At 43.9% G+C, this 23,899-nt stretch overlaps 1 protein-coding gene across 1 annotated transcript in view; it reads right to left on the reverse strand.

Moving 5' to 3' along the window:
• The window catches only part of MAP2K4 (mitogen-activated protein kinase kinase 4), a 132,853-nt gene that overhangs the window by 59,580 nt on the left and 49,374 nt on the right, over positions 1 to 23,899 (reverse strand). Inside the window, 2 exon segments of the mRNA XM_047707040.1 lie at positions 4,410 to 4,562; positions 4,564 to 4,585. Coding sequence (XP_047562996.1) covers positions 4,410 to 4,562; positions 4,564 to 4,585 — 175 coding nt within the window.

Consider the following 23,899-nt stretch of genomic DNA (forward strand, 5'->3'; position numbering starts at 1 on the left):
GGAGAGGCAGGAATGCAGGAATCAAGATCAGGTAACCAGCCTAGGATCGATCTGAGTACTCAAATCAATGCAATAGGAGAGCTGGAAGAGTAGAGAAAACACCCTGAGGGTTGAAGGAATAAGACCAATTAGGCCCAAGAGCAAGAAAGGGAAAACACCCGAAACCCTTCATGTCACAGGGAACTCAGGCTGATCTAAGCACCTAACCTCAGACAGCCAGGCTGTCTCTCGGATTTAACAGAGATGACTGCTCAAGCAGAAGACTGAAAGCTCATCCATAAATATCAACAGTGACAAGCTCAACACACCTTCCCATCCCCACCGACCTGCCCGCCATCGGTTCCACTGGCCTTGGCTCCGGGGTCCCCCCTCTAAGTACCAATCCCAGTCTTCCATCTTTAGGGGTATCAATTGCACCCCTCAGAGTCCCTCTCATCTGCGTTCTTTTCTACTCTCCCCTGCCAACAAGCCCACAGACAGACACAAGCAGACCTTCAAGAGTCAACCTGGACACGGTTTATTAGGACACAGCAGGGAAGCTGGAAGTCTAGCGTGGGTGCATGGTTTATGCCACAGGCAAGGTGAGGTGAAGGACATGCAGTCAGGTCCTGAAGGCTCATGGCTCCCTCTGTCAGCAGCCTGCATCCGTCATACTGCTCTGCTCCAGGACACGGGCCTGAGCTGCGGCCAGAAGCCACTCTTCCTAACGCTTTACTCCTGCATCCCGGATTTGCTCTGTCATGCCGATTCTGATCATCTGTGGACCAGACTCTGAGGGGTGTTTCTCCCAGCTCCCAATTTCTCTGACCCTAGCCCAGAAACGTAATCATCATTCCCTGGTTATTCCACTGTCATGCAAAATGGGACCTTAAATAAACGTTATTTGCAGAGGATGCTGAGCAAAGCCTGACGCTCCCAATCAGAGCAGAAGGCTGTCCTTCCCGAGCTTTGAGAAGACCCTAGGGCAGGAATGGCTTTGTCCTAGGCAGCCCATGAACTCAGTCATTCAAGAAGTTCGGTAAATCAGTCATAACACTCCCACTCGAAGAAGACTTCAGACTTCTTCCCCAGACGTGTGTAATTAAAACTGAGGGTTCAAAATTTTCCCTGTCTTAGGGCCTAATGCAGAGAACCTCACTGGCAGCTTGACGAACTGTCCTCAGGCCAACGGTCATGAAACTGGTCTAAGTACAACTCTTACATATGCTGGGTGTTACCTTGCTGAATCTGATTTATTAGATCTTAACCGATTTTTAAGTTACATCTTGGAGATCACTGTTTCTGGTAACTAACAAATCATCTTTCAAGCATTTCTTTCTTCCATGTGACAAAATAAAACTGGGGAAGGACTCCCTCAAAACTAAAAATGAGGAAGAAGAAGAAGAAGAAAAATCAGCCTAATACCACAGTTCACTTTTGTTCAGATACTACAAATAAATCTTAAGGATAATGTATTTCTAAGATAAACTTAATGTTTAATCAAGTAATCCTGCCCTATTAAAGTGTATATTTAAAACACCGGTATAGAACAGCTTCAAGTGTGTCCTCCCTTTTACCAACAACAATGGAAAACTCAGGGGAGTGTGAACCACTACCTCCCTTCTTTTAAATCTCTATAGTCCTTATCTCAAAGCTAAACACGGTGGGTGCTTAGTCATCAAACTGTCTACATGGAAAATGTCAACTAGAGTCCTTAACCACACACTGCCTGTGTGTATGTACTATCAATCTGGTCCATGGGCCTACCTGATAAAGGAACAAACTCTCAGGTGTGACAAAAGGATAAGCTTTTCAGAGACCCAGAGACACACCTTTAGAAACTGTAGGGGCACCTGGGTGGCTCAGTCTAGGTTAAGCGTCTGCCTTTGGCTCAGGTCATGATCCCAGGATCTTGAGATCAAGTTCTTCATCAGGCTCCCTGCTCAGTGGGGAGTCTGGTTCTCCCTCGGCCTCTGTCCCTCCCTGTCACTTGTGCTGTCTCTCTTTTTCAAATAAATAAATCTTTAAAAAAATAAAAACAGTAGACATCATCTATCAATCATCAAATTGGTATCAAACCTTAATGTGTATTAAGGAAGAAACCCTCTTTGAGTATCATACGATGTCATGGAATCCAACGCTATGCCCCACCAACATGTCAGTGGCTACGTCCTGTCACCACCCTCCCCAGGCTAAACTAACACGCTGGCTCAGAAGTCCAGGGGATCGACAAAACAGACAGTATCAACTGGTAGGTACAGATGTGACCATTACCAATCTGTAGGTCCTACAACCACCTCAGAAGTACTTCTTAAGAGCTGGGATTTTAAAGGCATTCTAATAGGGTTCTCAAAATAAGGTCAGATTACAAGTAGAAGTCAGCCAATATTGACTGGGAAGTCAGTCAATATTTCCTATATTTGCCCTTAAATTCCTTCAAAACTCAAGTAAGCATTACAGAGTTCAAATCAAATTAAGAAAAACTTTTCTTGGGGCACATGGGTGGCTCAGTGGGTTAAGCCTCTGCCTTCGGCTCAGGTCATGATCTCAGGGTCCTGGGATCGAGCCCCGCATTGGGCTCTCTGTTCAGCAGGGAGCCTGCTTCCCCCCCCCACCCTCTGCCTGCCTCTCTGCCTACTTGTGATCTCTCTCTCTATCAATAAATGAATAAAATCTTAAAAAAAAAAAAAAAACTTTGTTCAAGTCACAATGAAGTCCGTTCCTTCTTTACCTTGAAAACCTACTGACCATGGCTCAAGTCTATCCAGATAATGGAAAAGATTACGATATTGCTCTACATAGTACAGCAGAGAACACAGACTGAAAAAAGCAGTACATAATTATTTACAGTCCTTTCCCTAGTATCTGGAAGAAAGTTTGCAAACTTTAGTTATCTAGGCTAGCTCGCCCTTAAGACCCAGCCAAGGAACAGCAGATGTCACCTGCAGAGAGTACATAAGGGCAATGCAATCCTCATCCAATAAAATGACTTTCCACTTACACTGCAGTGGCATAAAATAAAAATGGGGAAATCATTCCACACTGCAAGGAAAACACTATTTTATTTCAACAGATAATGCAAAACAGAGGCCTTAGCCTGTGCTTCTGTAGAGGTCCCCCAGTTCCAGGCAAAATCTTGTCTCCGTATGAGTCATGCTAAAAAAAAAGCCTATAGGTGTCAGCACATTGCAAAAGAACTATGACCAAAAAACAAGGCTAAGAACCCATAAGGAGCATCATAACATTTCCTCCCCATCATTAATTTCCCTTCAGTTTCATATGACCCCACAAACAGAAATGCTCAACAATGACGGAGGCAAAAAGAGAGGAACATTTTGCTCACAATAAACTTCAGCACAGAGAGCATTTCACAGTAATGCGATACAAATCCACTCCCAAAGTCAGTTACGAAACTGAGGCTCCTCCCCTGTCAGGTCACTGCGACAAACTCTCCCGACAGGGCGCTGACAGGAAGCTTACTAGCTCAGACTGTCAATTATGTAAACTGAGGTGTTACTGGTTCCCTTATGGACTTTAAGTTGGACAAGGGAATGGTTGTATCTCATTTGTCCTTTTTCTTTTTAAACTCCCACCCCCAACACTGTCGATGTTCCCGTAACATCTTCCACACAGCAAACATCTGTCCAGCATCTAAACAAACAGATGAAACACATTACAGCTACATGGGCCCACGGGCCGTCGGATGGAGACCATCCATTCGTAACAGGTACCCCATCAGCCTGCCAGGGACAGTCTACGGGCTGATCTCCATTTCTTGCCATTCTTGACTTTCTTTCTTTTTTTTTTTTTTAAACGAACATATTACGTGGCATGGCACTCGCAGTAAGGACAGGAGGAGACAGCATTATCACAAGGTATGCACGTCGATACAACTTTCCAACCGGGGAACAGGGCAGTACTGATGGAGACGAAATAAACAAACAGGAGCCGAGCCGGTCAGGGCCGAGTAAGGTTGAGGTTAGTGGCAACAGCATGTGCGTGGTTTCCAGGAAACCTTCAGTAAGACTGCTGTTAGCCCTAGCCCCGCACCTTGCCCAACCCAGTGCACTGCCTCTTCTTCCAGCTCTCCGCCTGGCTCAGTGCAGCACTGCCCTGCTCCCAGGGGTGCAGCCGCCCGGCCTGAACTCACCTTGGCAGTGGAAGGGCCTGAAGTTTAAAACAAGTTAATGCATCACGCCAAAAGTGCAGTGAACATGCGCGCTTCATACACTCACGTTTCTGGGGCAATAGCAAACGTGCCACTGACAAGACAACCATTGTACAAAACACCCTCAGAGGATTTGGAGAAACACTCTTAAAAACACCCGTGTTTACCACACAAGCAAGAACAGAACAACAGGGATAGCACTGCACCCAGAAATCGCACCTAATGGAGGAAAGTGCCAAAAAGAATGACGGGCATCACCTACTTTAACTGCCATTATTTGCCCACTTGGTTTGTGGACCATTTTGTTGACAGAACCATAAGCTCCTCGTCCAATTTCTCCAAGGTCTTTCAAGTCCTCCGCAGTGAAATCCCAGTGCTGCTCAGGGGAGATCTTCAGTTTTCCTGACGATTCAATTGCTGTGTGTTCTCAGTCTCTCTCTGTTAAAATATTGGGAAGCAATTTTTCCACATTTTAATAGGTTTTGACTTTTTTCTTATAGCTAGCACTGATGAATGCATGGGAAAAATGTTTTTCAAGCTGCTAACACCCTCTGACCTGCAGGTTTTTAAGTTGTTTTGTTTACGTCGTCTTGGTTTTTTACACACTGAACTCATTAAGAAAGGCCTAAACTCAGGGAGTCAATAAACACAGCTTTAATGCGATTCAGAAAACCAAGTTTCCAGTTATTGAAGAAAGTAATTCTATAGACCAGTTTTCATTTCCAAATACAAGATCTTTTCCAAACTGTGCAAAACTGTGTTACCAAGTGCAAAATCCCAAGAGCTACGAACCTCATTTCCGAACAGTTCTTATCCTACCTTACCTGATAATAATAACCCCAGGCCCTCCATTCTAAGGACAGCCGCTCCTGAACTTGGCTGCATATTAGAATTACCTGGTGTGATTCTTAAAATGCAGATGCCCAGGTATCATCTCATAGCAATTAAATTAGAGTATCTGGGGGCAGGAATAAAAACAACAACAACAGTATTTTTAAAGATCCCCAGGTGATTTTGGCAAAGTTTGGGAAATAGGACCCTATATACTGCTGTGTTCCTGCTCATGCCACGCTGAGGTAGGGGGTAGTCAAATGAATGGCCAGCTGCCTCCAAGAGAGAAACTGTCATGTACCAATCAACTCTGAACCCTTCAACCTAGATAGAGCAATGAGATGAAAACCAAATGATGCGTGGACAAAAATCTCATTATGGATTTTCATTAAATTAAAAAACCATCTCCAAAATTCCAACCTGGAGATCAACACATTAACTTGTAACCATGCTTTGTAAAAAAGCAAATCCAATGAAAGACATAAAAACAATCTCATTCCTCTCTCTGTCCTCCCGTCCCCCTCCCGCCCCCACCCTGCCCCCCAACACCAATGTGTAGGAGTTAACTGTATCAAACTAGAGTGTGAAAACTGAGTATTTACCCTAAAGATACAAATGTAGTGATCTGAAGGGGCACACGTACCCGAATTTTATAGCAGCAACGTCCACAATAGCCTATTAGGAAAGAACCTAGATGTCCATCAACAGATGAATGGATAAAGATGTGCTATACACACACACACACACACACACACACACACACACACACACACACAAACACACAATAGAATACTATGCAGCTATCAAAAGAAATGAAATCTTGCCTTTTGCAATGACGGGGATGGAACTAGAGGGTATCATGCTGAGCGAAATAAGTCAATCAGAGAAAGACAATTATCATATGACCTCCCTGATATGAGGAAGCTGAGAGGCAAGGTGGGGGGCTTGGAGAGTAGGGAAGGAAAAAATGAAACAAGATGGGATCGGGAGGGAGACAAACCGTAAGGGACTCTTAATCTCACAAAACAAACTGAGGGTTGCCGGGCGGGAGGGGAAGAAGGAGAAGGTGGCTGGGTTATGGACATTGGGGAGGGTATGTACTATGCTAGTGCTGTGAGGTGTGAAAGCCTGACGATTCACAGACCTGTACCCCTGGGGCTAATATTACATTATATGTTAATAAAAAATAAAAAGTTTAAAATTAAAAAAAAAAAAATCTGATCCGGTACACAAGCAAGAAAATTTACATGCTTGGTTATTTATTTTTTCTTCTTCCAAAATTTAGATATGTCTTCTTAGTTTAGCAGAACTATTTTTTGTAGCTACTTTTAAGGCTCTCAAAATATCCAGAATTTCAAAATCATTTCCCCAGAATTGCTGTCTTTACTAGTATCAATAGTAACCATGATTCAAGGTCATAGCTCAAAGACGAATACGCTTTGTTCAAATAACCAGGTAGTAAGCCGGCACTCCGACTGCCGGATTCCCAGGTACAGTAAGTCGTAATACCAGCTGTTTTCACACAAGTTATTTTCTGTTTACAACATACTTTCACCAGTCGACCCTAGTGACTAATTTTCTTAGCAATCTTTTTCATGATGTAGAAATATCCTAACACAAAGGAGTCCATTTGCAATAATTATTGTTCTATGATCACTGGCATGTAAACACCATCTCTGTGACTCAGTTTAATCACTGGTGAAACAGACAGCACCAGCCAATTACTGAGGGTAGCTGAAAAAAGTTTAAGTTTCGTGCAAACTGGAAGCAACATTTTCACGTTATTCACTAATTCCTGGGGCGTGGCAGATGGGCTTTAAGGTGCTCCCCGTGAGCTGCATTTCCCTGGGGTTCACAGCTCTGTGTAAGCTCCTCTCTCTGAGTGTGGACAAGACCTGTAACCTGTTTCTAGCCAACAGAATACGGCAAAGGCTGTCACTGCCATGAATACGTTGTGTTAGATAGCGTCTGTTGCTAGCCTTCCTGAGATACGAAGCATTTCACTACCATACAAACCACAGAATAACAAGTTGTATATTAACTATTACTGCAAGATCATTTTTAGAATCACGGAATATCTCTTCGAATAGCTTGGCTTATTTTAATGGGCTGCATAGTTTCTGGATGAGGTCCTTTTTTTTTTTTTTTTGAAGCAAACAAACTGACAGCTAAGGGATGCGAGTTATCTTCCTGGGCTAATGCAAATGTTCAAAAACTGAGTAAGGTGACAGACGCACAACTCTGAACATAGGAAAAGTAACTGAACTGTATAGTGTAAGGGGTAGATTGTATGGTACGTAAATTATATCTCAGTAAAGCCGCTGAAACAAAAAAATGAACAGCAGAACGAGGCTATTCCCAAGTCCATCTTCTCATTTAACAGAAAAAGTTGTGAAAGTCTCAGAAAAACATGCTATGGTTATGCCATCATGAAGCATGCTCATGGAGTCTCCACTTCCAGCAGGCTGGCGATCTTTCCTGTGAAATCGAATCTAATTTCACAGTCATTGTTTTAAGAATTAGTCTAATCCCAATGGCTTCTAAAGAAGGACTGGACAGAAATGCAGTCTGACCTGACCGTTTACCATTACATTAGAGCAGTCAACCACTGAGGCAACTGTACTAAGTGTCCAAAACCTTGGCTGTAGTTTTTTTAACTTGGGGCCAATGTGTCAAGTAGGATTTAAGTGCTACTTCTACTAGAAAGGGTCAAAAATTCCCAGATTTCATTATTAATTTCTTACCTGAAAATTAGCTCAGTTCAACTCCACTAACCTATAAGTTACCTCCAATGCCTCTGCCTCATCCGTAACTAAGTTCAGCCTAAGACCTTATATTTACTCTTTCATTTGTCCTTCTAAAACGTTTATTAAGTGCTCCACATGAGCAATTCCTAACCCAGACATCTCCCCATTCCCTCTGTTGGGCTCTAGTCAAGAAACAAGCAAGGGACTGAGGTTCCAAGTCTCAAACTCACTCAAATCTCACACAGGAGCAATTCCCAGCCCCATATCTAACCATGTATACAGAAAAGTCCTTAAGTAAGTTGGTAACATTCTCCTCTGGATTTAGAGGTCTTTAATATGAAAACAAGTTAGAATGGACTTTGTCATAATTGGACTTGGAATTAGACTATCAAATGATACACATTCTAGTTTAAAAGTTAGCTATACACTTAATTCTTTTAATGCCCACAGATCACAAGTCTGATTGCAAGGGCGCCTCTGATGAACACAGTATTTCCAACAGCAGCGTTGGGGATGGAGACTAGCACCTGGGAAGCTGTTCAGATGCAACTGATGTCACCATTCAAATATTTTCTCTCATAGAAAGGTAAGTAGAACTTTCAGGGCAGTAATAAACTTGGGTGAACTCTACAGACACCAACAGAAAGGATTAAATCTTAAAAAAACAGACACAAGCAACTTTATTAATGGATTGGAGTCAAATTTGGAAAATCAACTCATGGACACACTGCGTCTTACTAGCAGATGCGCTGATTAACATAAACAGGCTGGGTCCATGTCCCCTGCAGCTAGTATGTCCACGTTCCTTTTCAAAAGACTCTATTCCCTGCCTTTGTAAAGGGATGCCACCTGAATGACTGGGGGAAAAAAAAAAAAAAGGAAAGATTTTAGAGCTTACCTCTCCTCTTTAGAGCTTAAGGGGACACTTGTCTCCCCCATGCTTCATCTTTCCACAGAGAGGGATCGGGTCTCTCACCTGAGTCCTTACTGCCTGACCAGTGAATATGGAAGAAGAAACTGAACGCACTCGGTTCAAGTCCTCTCTTTTGAAGCCAGATGTCCTGCAGAGAGGGTACAGACGCTCTGGCTGTCCCTCTGTCATGCCTTTTATAAGAGGCTGCCACTGAAGAGATGGTAAGTCTAATTATATTGAGGCCAGGAGGAGTTAGCGAAATATTCTGGCCTGAAATCCTGAGCTACATTTCCAATTTTATCAAGAATACAATGGATCTTGGTTCGTTTGACTTGGCTTTGGCTCACGTTCAGGTCATGATGCCTTGGGCTCCACCGCAGGTAGGAGTCTGCCTTGGATTCTCTCCCTGTTCCCCCACCCGGCCCCATGCTTATACGAGTATGCTCTCTCTCTCTCTCAAATAAATAAATACTTTTTAAAAAAATATATGAAAATCTTGTCATCTCCCTATATCTGGTTACTACATCTCTCCCAACTGATGTCAAACACAAATCGAAACGAGGCTTCTTCATTTTTTACTAGACCTCTATGTAACCAAAACCCCAAATTTTCAAAAATGTTAACAAAGTATTGGACAATAAGAAAACGAAATCCAGTCATATAAATTCTAGAGTTTGGAGAGAATAAATGACTTCCATGTGACATAAGAGCTTCTAGGTGCCATGAGTTTCAGAGCTCTGCAATGACCCAGTAACCTACAACCAACTCCCTTCAACCCCCTTGCAGAAGTGCACAGAAGTACAAAAGACACTTTCGTGACCTGAGTTATACCTGTAACTTCAAAGTCCTGGTTTACTCTACTTCTAAAAAAGTTCACCAAGAGGCTCAAGGGCAACAAGGAGATTATGTGCAGTCTGCTGATGGCGACTTCTGTCCTAAGACACAAGTTCTGTCCTAAACTAAACAGCAGGCCTAGAGAGAAAATATATGAACAGCAGAAAACACACTCATGAAGAAGACTGGGAAAATGTAAAGACCAGCAAGCAGCAATGTAAAACTGCCATTAGCTACACTCTTACTTCTCTCTGGGATATCTTTCTTGAGACCAGGGGCTGTGTTTTATCAGCAATTACTTCTAAATCTCTCTCCCTTTCCCAGTTCTCTGTGGATAATTTTATAGAGTATCTTGAGCTGCCTTTAGTGAATGCTCCATTGGGTTCCACCTTCAAGCACCTGATGGTCCAATGGGGAACAGAGCCAGCTGCCACCCAAAACCCATCCTCGTCTTCTCGATAAGGTCATCATCCTTTGCTGGGGCAACTAACACACTGTACTTCCCAGCTGCTATGGAATGAACTATGCCTGAGCCCTCACCCCTCCCACCAAAATTCACATCAAAGCCTTAACCCCCAAGTGACTACTGGAGACAGGGCCTCTGAGGAGGTAATTAAGGTTAAATGAGGTCATAAGGATGGAGCCCTTATCTGATACAGGATTAGTGTCCAATAAGAAGGACACCACACAGCTGTTCCCAGTGGAGTCTCTCCTCCACCCTCAGACTTACACAAAGGTCACGTGAGCACCTACCAAGATGGCGGCACCTACAAGCCAAGAGAAGAATCCTCAGAATGAAACCCACCATGTCAGCACCCTGATCTTCCCAGCTTCCAGAACCACTGTGTATGAATTTCTATTGTTTAAGCCACCCAATCTGTAGTTTGTTATGATGGGCCAAGCTGACAAAAAATCAAACTTCCTTACAGTAAGAAGCAGTAATATAAATGGATTATTTAAAAGGAGCTGACTCAGGTGGAAGGAAGGTCTTTTTTTTTTTCCTTCTTTTTTTCTTTCCCCGCTTCTCCTTCTTGTTGCCTGGAATGTTGGTGATGACTGGAGTTCCAGCCACCCTCAAGGCCCTTGAGAAGGAAAATCATATACTGAGAATGAGGAAGCAAAATATTGAAGGTCTCTAGACTCTGATGACCATGAAGTCATTCCACCAAGCCTAGGCCTGCCTACCTCCAGACTGTATCTACAGAAAGAAATAAACTGTCTTATTTAAGCCGTCATTTGTCTTCACGTTGTTTATATGAAAACTGACTCATTTCCACTTAATACAGCCTGTAACACCATTATATTTCCCAGGAACTGTCAACGAAGGAGGTATCCAGCATCCCCAAGTAGTGGGGAGGGAGGGAACAGGCCAGAGTTTGGTCATCACGATGACTGGGAAGTGCTATGAGTAATTCATGACTGAGGGCCAGTGATGCCGACTGGCTTCAGACCCACAGGCCAGTTACAAACAGAACAAAAACAGGAATAAAATCCTTAGTTCTGGTATCCCTGATTTCTTATGGCCCGTCTAAATCCCATACCTAATCTTTTGTGTATGTTGTGTGCAACAACATACACACAGAAACAATGGACACAGATGCTATGGGCATCGCAAGTAAGTGGAATAGGTGTGTTTTTTTTTTTTTTTTTACAAAACATGCAAAATGATGGGGAGAATGCTCGAATCTATGCAATATAGGCCTTATTAAAATATAATTCGATATACAGAAATTACTTTTTGAAATCAGGGGATTTTGTTACCTGAAAACCCAAAAAATAAATAAAATTTATTTTTAAAAGGGGAGGGCACCTGGGTGGCTCAGTGTGTTAAGCCTCTACCTTTGGCTCAGGTCATGGTCTCAGGGTCCTGGGATCAAGCTCCGCATCGGGCTCTCTGCTCAGTGGGGAGCCTGCTTCCCTCTCTCTGCCTGCCTTTCTGCATACTTATGATCTCTGTCTAATAAATAAAATCTTTAAAAAAAAAAAACTTATAAAAAAGAAAACCCAAAAACTGTAATTTCTGAGCCCACGTGTCAGCATGGAAGTCCTTTCTGTACCCTCTCTGATGGCCAATCCTCTGAAGAGAAATGACCCATGTGTCCCATTACTCCTTAGCGAACACTGACTCAGAGCCACTGTGTTTTAGCTGTCATCCTTTCACTGACCCAGACTAATTTATAAATTTCTGAAATCCCGTAGAGTCCTCCCCCCCAAAAAAACAAAACACTGTGACATAATGTTCAGAGCACTCATCAGACTGGTCATCGAGAAAAGCTTATTTCTATGTAAATTGTCTAATAAAGCTGCCCAGGGGTTTGCACACAAGTGGGTGGACCTATTTTCTGAAGAGTCACAGCTGACACAGCCAAGGTTACCTGGGGCAGCTCTAGCCACACCCACCTCCCCCTCTCTGCTAAACCCAGTGTTCGGGTACGCTAATTCATCAACAGGACAAGTACTCAAACCTCTTTTTCCCACCAGACAATGTCACACAGACTAAAGCCACACAGACTAAAAAGGAAAAACAGAAAACTCAATCATAATCCAGAACAAACCGCTCTCAACAGCTCAGGATATATACCCTCTGTATCCTTCTGGCACAAAATGAGATCTCACGCCTATTGCCTGACAGACATCACCTAGTCTGTTTCTGACCTATTAGCCATGACCTGGTCCACACAGTTACTGCCATGTTGCACAGCCGGTTGGCCCGAGTCAGGGCACTGGCTGTGGGTGCCCACAGGGCCCAGGCCATGCACCTTCTCCCTCACGCTGACCTGAAAGGCGAGAAGGGTGACATCACTCTTTAAAGTGGCATTCTGATTTCTTACCATTAGAGTCGGACGTCTCTCGCCATCCCGTGAACACGTGGCTCTTCGTGGGTTAACTGCCTGAGGGAACACCCCCAGCCCTCCTTGCCCAGCACTTGCCGTTGTTGCTTCTGACAGAAGTCCTTTATTAACAGATAGACTGACTCTTGGTCCTGCATTGTAAATATTTCTCCAGGGTGCTGCCCACCTCCCCATTCTATTTATGAATTTAAACATGTAAAAAATTAGAAAGCGCCTGGATGGCTCAGTTGGTTGAGCACTGGCCTCTTGATTTCAGCTCAGGTCATGATCTTAGGGTCATGAGATCAAGCCCCGCATTGGGTGTGCACCCAGAGTCTGCTTGAGATTCTCTCTCTCTGCCCCTTACCCACTGTCCTCCCCGCACCGCATGCACACATGCAGCACTCTCTCCCTCTGAAATAAATAAAATCTTTTTTAGAAAATTCAAAAATGTGTATACTTTCAAATCCATTACTCTGTTCCATTCTTCTCTTCTGCGGTCATGCAGTATCATTCACGATCGCTTCCGTGTGTGATAGAGACTTCATGCCACCGCTGCGTTTCCAGTTTCCTGGCAATCATCTTTTCTCCTCTATCCTCCTATCAGTAATCCTGTTCCCCATTTATCCACTTCTGCACGATCTGCCAATGCTTTTTTATAAACACCATGATGTCTTCTACTGTATTAGGAATGCTGCAAAATATCACATTCAGAGATGCTCTTTCTCAAAGTCATGAGACTATGGCTCCCGAGTTCCCTAATTCCTGCTCCCATCTCACAAGGAGGATCCGTGTGGCACTTGGGCTTGGGCTACTGCACAGCATCAGCACAAAAACCTCCTCTCACACTGGGAACAACTACAAAAAACAGACAGAATATGAGACGGTCGTGAAGACACTGGACACCAGACAACAAAGAGCAGTGAACGCTGACAGCCAACAGACAGGAAACACACAAGGGGAGCCCTGTAACTGCCCCAGCTTCCTGTCTGGAAGGGCCCACAGACTGTGATGGGGGTCAGGGAGATCCTGGCATTTCTCCTATGTTGGGGAGGTGGCTCTGGGCACCTGAGGAGACCAAGGTAGCTAGAGTCCGAGAGGTAGAGTACCAGATAAGAGAGAGTTGCACAGGAGAACCCCACAGATATGCACAGAACCCTCCTTGGGGTTCCCGCAAAGTTCTCGCACTCTTACAAAGAAACCATACAGGTCAGGGGAAGAACCATCCAGAAGGATTAGAGGGGAAATACCCAGGCTGGAGAAGCACTCAGAACACCCACCAAAGCTAAAATGCAAGACCCAAAGGATCCAACTATTTCCAATTAACTTAACTGAAGGACAAAGCTTTAAAATATTTCTAGGGATGCAAAAACAGGGGCACCCAGGTGGCTCAGTCAGTCAAGTGTCTGCCTTCAGCTCAGGTCATGATCTCAGGGTCCTGGGATCAAACCCCACTTGGGGCTCCCTGCTCAGTGGGGAGTCAGCTTCTCCTTCTCTCTATGCCCCTCCCCCTGTTCATGCTCCCTCTCTCTCTCAAATAAATATATAAAAATCTTAAAAAAAAAAAAAAAAAGAAATGCCAAACCATCCATCACTCAACATCTGGCTGCAATCTAAAATTCACCCAGTATGCAGAGAAGCAAAGTAACATGCCCCAAACTGAAGAGAAAAGTCGCTCAGTTCTAACTGATTCAGAAATGACAGGGATGCTAGAACTCGGAGACAAGGACATCGAAAGTGTGTTGATTACTGTATTCTGAGTGTTCGAGACACTCAAGGAAAGAGAGAATACATTAAACCAACGTGGAACATGCAAAAAAAAACAAAAACAAAAACAAAGCAAATGTCTGGAAGGCAAAGCTATAGCAGGGTAGAAGGAATCTTTGGGTGATGGGTAGGTCTGCCACCTTGCCTGCAGCGGTGGTTTCACAGGCGTGTGCACATCAAAACTTAGCCAACAGTACACTTCAAATATGCACAGGTAATTGTATGTCCATTATACCTCAACAAAAGTGATAGGAAAGAGAAAGAAAAAGAGAAAGAGAATGTCTTTGGGCCTCACTCTCCTTGTGTGAAAGGGATTTATTTGTCTATCACGTATCTATAGTTCAAACCATGTCTATAGTTCTAGGCCCCCAGGGCTCAGCTTACTTCCAATCAGAGAATGCACTGCTCCAAAGGCAAATTCTCCTTTCGTGATCTCCTTGTTCTCCAATACCATACTCTTCAACTGAGAGTAGCAAATATAAGAACACAATCCTTCATTTATATCGCTACTATGACCCTTCTGCCCACCCACAACACTTATTGGAATGACCACCCTGCCCAAATAAAATGTGCCTGCATCCATCCCGCCTCCCTCCTCCCATCCTGTCCCACGGTTATTTTCTGGTAGTCACCAGTGAGGGGGAGGACAGACAAGGGGTAAAGGTGCTCTGTCTTTGAAACCAGTGGCTCTGAAGAGACCACCTTTCTTCCCACGGTCTATAGAAATTCTCTTAAGAGAAACCCTCTATAAATTTTTCTTTGTTCCTACAGAGATCCTATATAGAGTTTAGCATCAAATTGTCTTATTTTCTGGGTTTCATATATTCGTCCTTGTTTCTTAATATTTCAGCAGGATACTACTACTACATCATTTTGTACTAAAAATCTGAAATTGCTTTTACAAAGTCAGAACTTAGTCCCTGAAGCAAGTAAGAAGCAAGAGTCTTAACTACTTTCCACTCCCAACCTGCAGCTTCTGAATTATCTTTTAAACACCTAACTATGAATCATTCTCAAGCTTACTTTTATTATTCGGGGGGGGGGGGGGGGGGTGGACATTTATCCAAACGAGTCAATGAGAAAAGATGATTTTATAGAAATAAATTTTTTTTAAAGATTTTATTTATTTATTTGACAGATCACAAGTAGGCAGAGAGGCAGACAGAGAGAGAGAGAAGGGAGGAAGCAGGCCCCCTGCTGAGCAGAGAGCCTGATGCGGGGCTCGATCCCAGGACCCTGGGATCATGACCTGAGCCGAAGGCAGAGGCTTTAACCCACTGAGCCACCCAGGTGCCCTAGAAATAAATTTTATTAACAGACACACTTAGGAACACGTGCTATTTTATATAATATACCTACTTGAAACCGAGGGTATTTCTGAACCTCTTACAATGCCTAAGTTTTAGCTTGGATGAACCATGATCAAACCAGTCTAATTTAATACCAGTCTATGCTTTAAACCTTAACTCATTCTATTCCTTATGTGTACTCTAGGTGCCAAGAGAAAAATACAAGTTAAAATCTAACTGCAAAGAGATTATGCTGAGTGAAATAAGTCAAGCAGAGAGAGTCAATTATCATATGGTTTCACTTATTTATGGAGCATAACAAATAGCATGGAGGACAAGGGGAGATGGAGAGGAGAAGGGAGTTGAGGGAAATTGGAAGGGGAGGTGAACCATGAGAGACTATGGACTCTGAAAAACGATCTGAGAATTTTGAAGGGGTGGGGGGTGGGAGGTTGGGGGCACCAGGTGGTGGGTATTGTAGAGGGCACGGATTGCATGGAGCACTGGGTGTGGTGCAAAAATAATGAATGCTGAAAAAATAAAAAATTAAAAAAAAAATCTAACTGCAGTTGAATTTGAATCTTTCTATGAAGTTATCTAAGCTGAAGCATATAATTCAACATGTGTGGTAGTTCATAAGCAAAATATTCTGTGAAAGGGGAAAAGAAGAAAACTTTCATCCCCACAGCTTCTGGACATTTCAATTTGGTGTTTAAGATGCACACGGTGAGAGATGAACAGGAAGCAATCAGAAAAGAAATAAAGACTTCATCCAGGCTTATCCTCCAGGGAACTCCGCCTGAAAACCCTGGATTGGGCCCAGTGTTCCTCCTCAGTAACCCACGGATGCTGAGATCAAGAAACACCCAGTCCACGGCCAAGTCCTGACCTACAGTCCCAGCAGTGTTTTGGGTTTTTTGTTCCCGCCATTGTTTTTTAAATGTGTCTTAGGCTGGTTTGGCGCTGCTTATTCCTGGTGAACCCTAATGGGGACCCACTTGTAGCCATCTTTTCTTGACTCTTCAGAGAATTATCCCCCCAGAGTCTGCGTGAGAGGTTTCCTTCTAAGGGGCACAGGTGAGGCTATGGACAATAGGCCAGGGCCCCTCAAATGACAGCATATAGGGGTTTTCCCTGCAGGTCTGCATCTACGCTGGAAGATGCAGTAGACCCTCCTCTACTACCTGATTCTTCACCACGGCATGAACACTTCTCCAGCATTCCCAAACACGCCCCGGTGTGCTGAAGGAAGCAGCCCAGGGAAGCCAGGACGGATGCCTACTCCCTCAGTCATAGGAGAAGAGCACAGACGCCTCCTGCCCAGGCCGGCAGCTCGTACTGTCCCACCATGACACAGACCCCTCCACGCAGGGGCAAGTGTCAGATTCCCAAACTTGTCTGCGGCTGCGCACATCCTGCGCCACCACTCCTGCACAGCTTACAAAGTTTGCTTATTCTGAATCACACATGTATTCCCCACTGCCCTAATCTAGACAAGAGTCTCCTTCCTCAAAACTCTGTCTTTCATTAGAATGCCAAATCCACTGTGTTGTTCTTTGCCGGTGGGAGCCGAGGAGAGACTGGTCTGAGGCATCAGACCCTGCCCTTCCTCAGTTTCCCATGAATATTCTGGTACTTTTCCTCCTGTGATACCCTGGGACAACGACCTCTAACCTGCTACTTGTGCTCACATCCCCAAGGCTGTCTGCTCTGATTTTAACTGCATCTGTCCCACCCTGTCCTTGGAAAGTGAGTGTAACCTCCTCTCCAGCAGGTCAAGTCTACTTGAGCATATGCTCCATAGGTTTCCAAAGGACACCGGCCAGGAGCTAGCAGCTACTCTTGACACAGAACATGGTCTGAGAAGCCAAAACCCAGTTCTTCAACACCACATGCACTGGGCTGAACTGGGACCCCATCCGCGCCCCTCCTCCCCAACAACAGATTTGTCCATTTGGAACCTCAGAAGGTGACCTTGTCTTTACAGATATAATTGAGATTCTTGAGAAAAGGTCATCCTGGATTCAGGTGGGCCCTAAATATAATGGCAAGCATCCTTGTAAGAGACAGAAAAGGAGACAGAGACACAGCAAGACACAGGGAGACGCAGGGAAGAAAGCCAAGTGAGACAGAGGCAGTGAGTGGAGTCATGCTACAACAACCCAAGGAGAGCCAGGAGACACCGGAATTGGAAGGGAAGGAAGGATCCTCCTCAGAGCCTTTGGAAGAGGCCTCTTCCTGCCAACACCCTGATTTCAGACTTTTGGCCTCCGAAACTACAAGAGAATAAATTTCTGTTGTTTTAAGCCACTAAATCTGTGATAATTTGTTACAGCAGCCACAGGAATCCAATACACCATCTAAACCACGAGTCATCGAACTTCTTCTGTAAAGAAACAGATAGTAAGTATTTTAGGCTTTGCCAGCCAGGCTCTGTAGCAACTACACAACCAAACAGGTGTGGCTATGGTCCAATAAAACTTTATTTACAAAAACCAGCAGCAGGCCACATTTGGCTCCCGAGCTGCGGTTGCGCCCTACATGATCTAAGTGACATCTATCGTTAAAATGATCTACGTCAGGGGCACCTGGGTGGCTCAGTGGGTTAAAGCCTCTGCCTTCGGCTCAGGTCATGATCCCAGGGTCCTGGGATCGAGCCCCGCATCAGGCTCTCTGCTCAGCGGGGAGCCTGCTTCCTGCTCTCTCTCTCTGCCTGCCTCTCCGCCTACTGTGATCTCTGTCTGTCAAATAAATAAATAAAATCTTTAAAAAAAAATTAAAAAAAATGAAAATAAAAATAAATGATCTACATCATACCTACTGATTTTTCGTATCCTTCCTCTTTCAAATTTACAATATTCTCTGGGAGAAAAGAAATTCCAGTCATGTACCCAAATCTGATAGCTTTATCTCTAGAATTTAATCTCGAGACCCATCTCTGGCTTTTTCTTAACCCCCACTCACCCACCCCCTGACACACACAACACACAAATCAACAGGCAGTGGAAACAGGGGTCTGATAACCCACGGTGGCTCTCTCACCTCGCCGGTAAATAAATATACTAAGAGGCAGCAAAGCTCGAAGCCTTAGGCAACCTTCCCATCTACGTATCCTTCAGCAAGTAACAGCTAATTACCTTAGCCCATTTCCTCTTCCTGGACATGAGAACCTGATTCCCCAACCCTGCCAGTGCCTACAGATCTTCCTCTGATAAATGTCTCCTTGTGCCCAGAACCTTCTATTATCTAATTAGCTTGATGTGTGTTTTCTCCCCTTCTTTCATTACCACATTCTTCTTCGTATATCCTACTCTTGATTTCCTCCCAAGGCTATCAAACATGTCTTTCTCTCCAAATTATTTATTCCTCCTTTTCCCCTAAGCACCCTCGATTTCATCAAGCCAGCATACAGCAAACATGCCTCAGGCTGCTCTATGCTCTCCTCAGCATATATCTATATATGTAACTCGCAATCCTCTTTAGACAGGAAAATAAACAGAACACATACCCTGCACACCACTGCAACTGTTCTTCTCTGTCCGTACTGTTGGGATCTCTAGATGAATACTGCTTTATGCATCTTTCTGCAATGCAGCTCTGTTAATTCCGGAAATTTCCACAGTAAACCCGGTCTGTCGGTTGCCATGGAAACTGCCTGCTTCCTGGCACTACTAACAAAACGAGTATCTTTGCTCAGATTTAAGATGAGGCAAAGGGAAGAATTAAGAAAAAAAAGAGAGAGACAGACAGATGCCCAGTAGAGTTGCTCAAACACTCCAAATGTAAATTTCCAAATCCTGATGTTCATATCCGGTGAACAGGAGATATTAATTACACGAATCCGCAGCGCTTTGAAGCAGTACTGATTTATGAAGCAGACAGCAACATCTTACCACTAAGGGAGAGAGTAACAGTAGAGAGTGTGAGACCAGCGTTCGTGTTTGCATCTTGCTGCTATAGACGGCACGGTCCCTTGAGCTGAACGTGGGTCAGCTGTACTGACAGCTTACCCTTAGGGGGTTTTTCTGGGCCACGTTTCTTATAGAGAAAGTTAAGAAAGCTACCCTCAACCAACAGGTTACAAGTTTTCTTAAGATCCTTTCCCTGCCCAGGCCCCACTCTCCACTGGTGGATAAAAACCTTTCTTGCTAGCATATAAGGAATCGGAGTCCTTAAAAGTTTATCTCTGGAGGAGGCACCAAGAAAGCCACCTTCCTAGGACTCTCAGAGCAGTAGACACAGCTGACCATAATCCTTTCCCACCTGCCCTTGGAAACAATGCATGGTTTCTATGACATCACGCCTAATGATCTGCTTCCCACTTCTCAAGCATTTTTGTTTTCTTTGCCTATAGCTCCTCTCCTACTCAACCTCCACATGCTAGATTTCCTGGGGGCTCAGCCCTGGATCCAATTCCCTCATCAAGATACACTCCTCCCAGACAACATTAGCATCTACATGCTCACAATTCTCAACCTTTACTCTCCCATCTCCCCTCTCCTCTGGGCAGCAGAGTCATATTTCCAACACCAGAGCGTATGCAGTATTATCTCCTTGACCTAACAGGATACTTCATGGGCATCTCAAACTTAATGTATGTCAAGCTAACCTCTTGCTTTTTGTGTTCTCACCCACAGACGCTCCACACCCCGTCATCCTCATTTCAACAGTGGCAAATGAACCATCATTCAACCCAGAATTCTGGAAGTCACTGGGAACATCATCCCCTCTTTACCATCCACACTCAAATTGTTACTGATTTTTGTGAATACTACCATCAAAATTCCTTTGGGATATGTCTATTTCCCTCTATCACCGCTGTCATCAACTGATGTCATTATCCTTCCCTCTATCACCACTGTCATCAACCTGATGTCACTATCACCCAGCAACACTACCACATCACCTCCCAAGGACTCCTGAATTCCTTTATTGCCTCCCTCCAACACATACTCTGCACAGCAGTCAGAATTCTTATCTGGGAAGTATCAGATGGTGTCACTCGCCTGCTTATGATCCTTGCACAGCTTCCCACTCACTCTGAATGCCATCCCAACTCCTTACCTATAAGGCCCCACATTATCTAGCCCAGGACTACCTCTCCACCCCTAAATCACCCCTGATCGCATTGGCGTCTTTTCGGTTCCATGAAGAACTGAATGTTTCCCGCCTTAACATCCTGCGACCCTACATATGTATGCTTCGAACACTTGTCAGTCCTTTCCCTAGATCTAGTAAAAGCCTACTCGGGGTTCAGAAGCCTTCAAGGACTACTTCTTTACCACTTCCATTCTAAATCAAGCCCCTTTAATACACTCTTACAGCTGGTCATTTTCCTTCAACAGCATGTATACTATTGGTAATTATACACATGCACACACAGATTTGCTGTGTCACCCCTAAACCTCAAGTTCCATGAAGTGGTAAGGAGCATCTCCTTTTTCCAACATGACATACCCAGTGCCCAGCACAGTATCTAGCAGATGGAAGGCATTCAACGAACACGTGCTGAATGTACAAGGGAATGTATACAGGGCTGCTCTGGTTTCTGACAGCTACCAAGGCAGTTTCTCACAAAGCTTCACTGCACTCACTCCTTGGACTCTATGAGACACCCCTGTAACCATCCCCTAAGGTCCCCATCCTTTTGCATCCATTCAAAACCCAAGATATGGAGGAACACAACCCTGGCATCTGACTTCAGCAGCTCCTAGGCAAGGAGAAAGGCACCAGCAGCCATCTGTGTGGACCTGCAATGCTTCTCTGTATCAATGGCTCTCAGCCACAGGCAGTTTTGCACTTCCAGGGGTCATGGGGCAACGTCTGGAGCCCATCTGCATTGTTTCTCCTGGGAAAGGCGATTGCTACTGGCATCCAGCTGGGGGGCAGAGTCAAGAGACACCAGTAAGCATCCTACAGTGCCCAGGCCAAGCCTCCTATAACAAGAATTATCCAGGCTAAAATGTCAGTAGTGCCAAGGTTGAGAAGATACAGCTACTTCCAGTCTCCTAAGACAGGAATAGGGCCAAAAACTGTCAGTCTAGGAAGGAAAGGACATATGTAATCAAAAAAATGTAACATTTCATGGGGCGCCTGGCTGGCTCCGTTGGTGGAGCGTGCAAAACTTGACCTCAGGGTTGTAAGCTCAAGCCCAGGTTAGGTGCAGAGATTACTTAAAAATAAAACCTGGGGGCGTCTTGGGTGCGCATTTAAACATCCAACTCTTGTTTTTGGCTCAGCTCATGACCTCGGGGTCCTGAGACTGAACCCTGCGTCAGGCTCTGTGCGCAGTGCGGAGTCTGCTTGAGTTTCTCTCCCTCTGCCCCTCCCCCCTCCACTCCTGCTCTCTCTCTCTCAATAAATCTTTAAAAATAAATAAATGGTTATCAGGAAGGAACTCATTAAATACATAATACACCTACACAAACATAATGAAAAGATATATAAACTGACTTCTGAAAATGAGTAAGATATTGCTAATTTAGAAATTTCTTCAAGATCTACTAAGTGAAAAACCAAGCTACAAAGTAATGTACTAAACTGCTTTTTGTATAAATATTTTTAAGGATTTCTATCAATTATTATATATTTTGGTATTTGAACAAGTTTTTCTCTAAGGACATATTACACTTAATGGGGTATTATTTTTAGAGAAAAATAGGATGGGCATGAAGCTCATATTTTAGTTTATAACTTTCTGTACCAACTGGATTCTCTTACCAGAAGCATGTATTACCCATTTTTTAAAGGGTAACATGAACTATATGGATGGTAAGATTATGGGCATTTTGGTTTTCTTCTTTAAACTTTTCTGTATTAAGAAAAAAGAAAAGAAGAAAAAAAAGAAAAGAAAAGAAAAAGAGCACCTGGGTGGCTCAGTTGGTTAAGTATCTACCTTCAGCTCAGGTCATGATCTCAGGGTTCTGGGATCAAGTCTCACATCGGGGGAGTCCCTGCTCAGCGGGAAGTCTGCTTCTCTCTCTACCTCTGTCCCTCCCCCTGCTTATGTTCTCTCTCGTTCTCTTTCTCAAATAAATACATAAAATCTTTTAAAGGAAAAAGGAAAAAAGAAAAGAAACACTAGCAAATTATTTTTTAAGGTTTTAATATTTTTTTAAGTAATCTCTACTACACCCAACATGGGACTCCAACTTATAACCCCAGGATCAGGAGTTGCACACTCGACCAACTGAGCGGCTAGGTGCCCCTCACACACTCCCACACTTTTTCTGGGGCTTCCAACTACCAGGGTGCACCACCCCTGATGTGAGTCCAAGATGCTACAGATTAATCCCAGATGATACCCGGTAACTTCTCAGCAATTTCACTCTAGGCTTGTTTCAAACATCATGACAAGGGAAACCAAGTGGGCAGAAAGAAAATTTGTCACAATACTGTTCTATGGGCCTAAGAGCTGAATTAAAAACAGTGTTCATACACTTATCAATTGTTGAAATACAAAGGTGCCTTGAGATCAAGGACAGAAAACCACAGGTACCACTAATGAAAGTAAATGATATATACATAAGTTTTACTGTTATTCCTCTGGCTTTTTATTTTTGGAGATTTTCTTTTTTTCTTTCAAGAGAGCACACTCATGAGCTGGGGAAGGGGCACAAGATAGAGAGAATCTCAAGCAGACTCTGAGCTGAGTGTGGGGCCCAGTGTGGGGCTCAGTCTCATAAACCTGCGATCATGACCTGAGCCGAAATCAAGAGTCAGATGCTTAACTGACTGAGCCACCCGGGCACCCTTCTGGCTTTTTTAAAAATCGAAGTGTCATTTCCAAATGGTGAGATGCATAAATCCTAAGTATACAATTGGCTGAGTCAGCAAATGCACACACACTTGTATCTCACACCCTAATAAGATGCAGAACATCCCATTACCCTGGAAGGCTCCCTTGGGCCATTCTCACCAGTCCCCTCCTCAGATAAACACCGCTCTTACTTCAATCAGCACAGGTCAGTTTTGTCTGGTATTTCATACAGATAAAAAGAAGCCGTTTTCTCTTAGGCCTGACTGCTCAGCACATCTGGAGATTTGCCAATGTGATTGCAGGCATTGATATTGCTGAAAAGTACTTAACTGAAAAATACGCCACAAGTTGTTTATCCATTCCTCCATCATTGGACACCGGGCTGTCTCTAGTTTGAGGGTTACTATGAATTATGTTTTCGTGAATATTCATAGCCAAGTCTTTTGACGACATGTTTATCTTGGGTAAATATCAAGAAGCAGAACTGCTGAGTTATGGAGTAGATGAACATTTAATTTAGCAAGTGACTATCAAAGATTTTTCTAAAGTGGTTGTACCATTTTAGTACATGTACCATGTACTGGGGTCTGCTTCCCCAGTAAAAGATGGGAATTCTGGTTATACCACACACTTGTTAATATTCTGTGGGCTCTTCAAGTTTTATCCATTCTGGGGGGTGTGTAATAATGTCAGATAATAGAAAATACATGTATTTGGTCTCTGCCGCCAGCTCCTGGCACACAGCTCCTAAAACCCTTGTGATCTCCTGAGTGGTTAAGAA

Source organism: Lutra lutra, chromosome 16 (assembly GCF_902655055.1).
Source record: "Lutra lutra chromosome 16, mLutLut1.2, whole genome shotgun sequence".
Taxonomy (NCBI): domain Eukaryota; kingdom Metazoa; phylum Chordata; class Mammalia; order Carnivora; family Mustelidae; genus Lutra; species Lutra lutra.